Source organism: Parasteatoda tepidariorum, chromosome 2 (assembly GCF_043381705.1).
Source record: "Parasteatoda tepidariorum isolate YZ-2023 chromosome 2, CAS_Ptep_4.0, whole genome shotgun sequence".
Lineage (NCBI taxonomy): Eukaryota > Metazoa > Arthropoda > Arachnida > Araneae > Theridiidae > Parasteatoda > Parasteatoda tepidariorum.
In genome coordinates, this window is record NC_092205.1 from 36,182,526 (window position 1) to 36,187,540 (window position 5,015).

Consider the following 5,015-nt stretch of genomic DNA (forward strand, 5'->3'; position numbering starts at 1 on the left):
CCTGCCCCCTACACAGACTGGTCGGCTTTTATGACATACTAGATCTACACATAAGAGTCTACACAGTGATCCACTTTTGTATTTTAAAAATTTTTAAGCAAAAATATAAAAACCCAATATGTTTGAAAAAATTATGAAAAATTCTCTTAACTTTTCTAATTCTATCCAAATTTTTTTACAACAATTTGCAAGGCATCATTGATAAAAAACAAAAAAACATGTGCACTCACAAAATAGACCCATTTTGCCTCATACTCCGCTATATCTTTTAGTGGTGATCTGAAAACAGTACTGATACATACCACTACAATTTAGATTGGAGAGCAGATATTGGTAGTAATAACTTGGCCTTCACACCATGGCCCTCAATTCACCGGCTCTGAAGCAACAGAGGATTATGATCAAGGACATGATTGAAAAAAATGCAATCCAACTACACACCTAGCTTTTAATGCAAAAAAAATATTGCAGCTCGAGACTTGGTAGGCAAAAACTCAGCCCACAACACTAGCTGGGGATTAAAAAAGCTGTAGAAAATTATATATCTATATAAATGTCTCTCTCTATATAAATATGTATAGAAAATTACACAATGGACCCATAAAAACAATCATCTCACAAAACCTTATAGGTCTAACCCACAAGAAACACCTTTTTCTTTGTAAAAAAAAAAGAATTTTATAAGTATTTGAATTAATTGTTTGTTGATTAAGTATCCTAGCAGCAAATGTTTCAGATATGTAATAAAGTAGCTCAACAAACAAGACTTTCAAGTAATAAATAAAGCAATATAAAAATGTTGAAGATTTCAGCATCAGATCCAGCACTCGAATTGCCAGCAAGCTTTGATTACAGTTAGGCAGTGGAGTAAGAGAAAAAAATCTTACAAAAAAAGGCAAACTCAAAGTAAAAAATTCGTAGCGTACCATTAGACAAGCCACTATAAATTAGTAGCAATTAAGAATCTGACAGTGGCAATTGCAGTTGGCACAACCAAGATCTGATACAGAAATTTCTTTGTTATGTTCGATATAAACATGGTTAAAAAGAAAATTGGTTATACCATTCAGGAGGAACTTGGCTACCATCATAATCTAGATTTACTGCTTCTGTATAATCCACCCAACGATTTCGAGCTAAAAAATAAATAAATATGTAAAAATAACAGAACTTATATGAACACATATTAGATAAGAATAAAATGTAACAAAATAGAGTGAATACATATGCTGACTTAAAGAATAAGAAATGTTTAAAATACATGGTATAGTTAATTACAAAATTAGAGAAGAATTAACATCACTTTGCATTAAAAAATTTTTAAATTATATGAGAAACAGATTTTTAAATAACTTTGTTCTGTTACAGAGTAGTAATATTTTTCAGTAATAAAATAATTAAAATTTATGAATATAGGGCAAAATTAATGGGTCGCCAGCGACACAGGGCAAATAAACATTAATTAAAAAAAGAGATTAAAAATTTATTTGTTAATCATCACCTTTTGCTGTAAATACAACTCATGTGCTTTCAACTTTTCATATAATCTATCACACAAGACAGTTGTTACTATTATTGCTAGTTAGAAAGTTATTTTACTTTGGATTTGGATACTGCACAATTTCAGGTAGCCTAAATTTGGTTATCAAAGATTTCACTCAAGTAAAAGTTATTTTATATATATGGCAGAAAATATTTAAAAGTAATTTAATTAATGCAATTTCATCATTATGATTACAATTATTTCAGATATATTTTGTAACTAACAGTGTTTTCATTAAAGAAAAAAAATGGGAGAGAATTTCTCACTCTTTCTCAAGAACAGGGTGAGATTTCAAAAAGTTAAGTGAGATTTCTAAAAATTAAAAAAACACGAATAAACTTGGAAAAAAGTATTTCTTTAATTTATAATACATTTTTAACATCTTCTAATTTTTAAACCATTGAATATTTTTGCTGCACCATATGGAAAATGTTCTATATCTACTTTTTCATCAGCTATTCTCATTAGGTTGCTCAAATGCTCATCAGTCAATCTGTTACGATATTTTGCTTCAATTCGGTTTTGGGTGCTAAATGATCTTGCAACAGATGCTGAACTATTCGGAATCACTAATCAAATTTGTGGCATTGTGCACACACTTTCTTATCCTCTTTATCTGCCAGCATAGGCTTTTGAATTATTTCTGTTATAGAATAATGAAGTTCGTTGAAGTTATTTCCATGTTTATACAACTTGTTAGGTCTTCCAGCATAGTTTTCACAGACTTCAACTTTTACAAATTGCTGTAAATTGTCGACGGAGTTTGATAATTAATTAACAGCTAAAAATAGAGCTAACTTTAAACAACTTATTATACAGGACTCATTTTTTTGCCTCAACACTTTTCGAACCCGTTTTTATGTCTTTTTCAAAATGGCGGAAGACGAAATTTTTTACAAAATTCGAGAGATTCGCACATTTTAAAATTGATTAATAGAGTGCGCAAACTTCTCGGGTTAATAATTTTTTAATGCGAGAAAAGAAAAAAATATGCGAGATTCTCACGCTGTAGTGAAAACACTGACTAATAAATTTCATGTTAGTAAATAAACATACATTTTATGCTAAATATTTTTTTAAAAATAATTTTAGGTTAAGTTCAAAACTTAAACTCTAAATTTTATTGGTTGTAATTAATAAATGTTTTTCAGAATATGTAAATTTTGCATCAATCTACTTGGAGAGGTCAAAATTTTTTTTTCCTTAATTTTAGATAGGTATGAACCTTGTAGAGTGTATTATAAGTACAGAACTGTTTTACATTATCAATAGATTTTCCCAATATTAAAAATGCTACAATCACCCACTAGCTGTTAACAAAATTTTAATTTTGCACCATATGAATGCATAAGAGCAAAAGAAGGTTTTAAGCACAAATAGTATGAACATGCTAAATAACATTTTAGAAATATGCAGATTTAGAGATTTAGCAAACATATTGTAATTTACTATTTGTTGTAAGATTTTAGCTTTTAATTTACTTTATGAAACTTTTAAATACTGCTGGAAATGGTTGCAAATAGATTTGTTCTGTTAGAAAATGTCAATAAAAAAAAATTGTATTAATGAATAAGTATAGGAAGAAGTACAAATGACAAGGTATATTTTATCCTATGTAGACCAAAGTGAAAAAGTCAAGAATAAAGCACAAATAAAGTCTAAAAATGGGCGCCTATAGTTTCGGTTACTAATAAGCACAAAGGATACTACTATCATAATGTAAATATTTTTGTTTGGAGGAAACTTCTCGCTTAGAAAGCCGTAACTATATTATGCCCATTTCAGTACTGTATTTATGCTTTATTCACGTTTTTCTCTTTAGTAATAGCAGGAAGATTTTAAGAACTGAACTGATAGCTTGAACATAATTTATTAAGTAATATTTTTAAAAGATAGAAATTTTATGATATGAAGTTATGTTTATAGATATATTTAATACTAATTTATTTATAAAAATCTTCAAATAGGGTAGGAAAATAATTTGTTTCCTTAAATTTTTAAGCAAACATTTAGTAAACTTCACATGTTTATTTACTTAAATTTTCTTTTAGGAAGCTCTTACTTGAATATTTATCTTTGAAAAACTTTAGTATATTACAAGTGACAGGAATAATTGCGAAGTTATAATGTAATAATATTTGAAATCATACAAAATCCTTTACCACAAAAAACACGGAACTTTATTTTTATACTAAGTTAAATGGCTTTGATTAGTTAAACACTAAAAATAGATATACTTAATTACAGAAATATTTTGCATATAAGAAAATAATAACAATAGGAATAACGTATTAGCTAAAAATTGTGTCTGAGGAGCAATGTTTAAACACTTATTGTTAAAAAAATATTAAATGCTAATTCCAATAAAGGAGCAAAACAGCTTTTTTAAAAATAAATGAATAAATAAATAAAGTTTTACAAATAGCATTACAATCAAGCATATGGAAAAGCAACAGAAAGAATTGTTTACTTTTCTTTTAAGCGAATGTTACGAGCAAATTCTAAATTGAATTCTGTACTTAAATATAAAAAATAAACAAATGAATAGTAAGGGATAATATTGATCCTGTGAACAAAATATTTACCCCAGCATTACTATTAATGATACAAATAGATACTTACAATAAAAATACATTTTGTTTTCATAATATTTATTTCCAAATTTATCAACTCCAACAAGTGTTCCCATCTTCAATTCATCTGTCCTGTAAATTAAAAGATGCGAATGTGAGTATCTTAGTGATATATAGTGATCTTGTTCAAATGCTGTAGGCGAACTTAATTTTAGAAATTTACCTATATAATTTTTGTAAAGATCCCCAAACACCACCATTGAATTTAATAATATCGTAAACTCGTTTCACTTTGTCTAAACCTAAATATCTCGCCATAGTAAATTAGTAGTTTAAGATCAAAGTCATAAATTTGTTTGTTTACAATTTGACCTTAAAATTTATAGATTATAATATTAAAACATAGATTGTCGGTTCCTATGAAAACTAATGGAAGTGATATATCATTCATTTGCAGCTTTATTGATCAAAAGATGGCGCTAAGAAATGAAATGAAAATTATCGTCAGTAGATGTCGCAACAAGCAAAACGCTGACAACCATCGACTGCAAAGTGATGGCAAATAAAGTATAAAGGCTTCTCAGTTACTGTTTCAGATTATTTTCACACCGAAACTTTATCATTTATTGGAATTACATAATATTGTAGGCTTGTGTGCTCAATTTACAATTTCAATCAATTTTGTATATAAGGCATGTTAACTCGATTTACATTGGGGTACCTCTTCATAGATGAGGGTTGATACTGTCGCTAACACTCGCCTAACATAAACCTTTGTCAAATAGAAAAGACACATAACGCAGCACAGAGAAGAACAGTAGGAAGATACAACCAGGGTAACAGCGGGATTTGAATCCGCTACCTCCACGCTTTGTACAGCTTTTGGTAGGTGATATAGC

The 5,015-nt window shown here is 28.5% G+C and overlaps 1 protein-coding gene across 1 annotated transcript in view; it reads right to left on the reverse strand.

Annotated features, from left to right (window-relative positions):
* The window catches only part of LOC107436189 (NADH dehydrogenase (ubiquinone) B17.2 subunit), a 9,351-nt gene extending 4,688 nt beyond the window's left edge, over window positions 1-4,663 (reverse strand). Inside the window, exons 1-3 of the mRNA XM_071177455.1 lie at window positions 4,340-4,663; window positions 4,166-4,248; window positions 1,064-1,136 (exon numbers count right to left, since the gene is read on the reverse strand). Coding sequence (XP_071033556.1) covers window positions 1,064-1,136; window positions 4,166-4,248; window positions 4,340-4,434 — 251 coding nt within the window. The 5' untranslated portion in view covers window positions 4,435-4,663. The remainder of the gene's footprint in view (window positions 1-1,063; window positions 1,137-4,165; window positions 4,249-4,339) is intronic.
* Window positions 4,664-5,015: the final 352 nt, after the last annotated feature.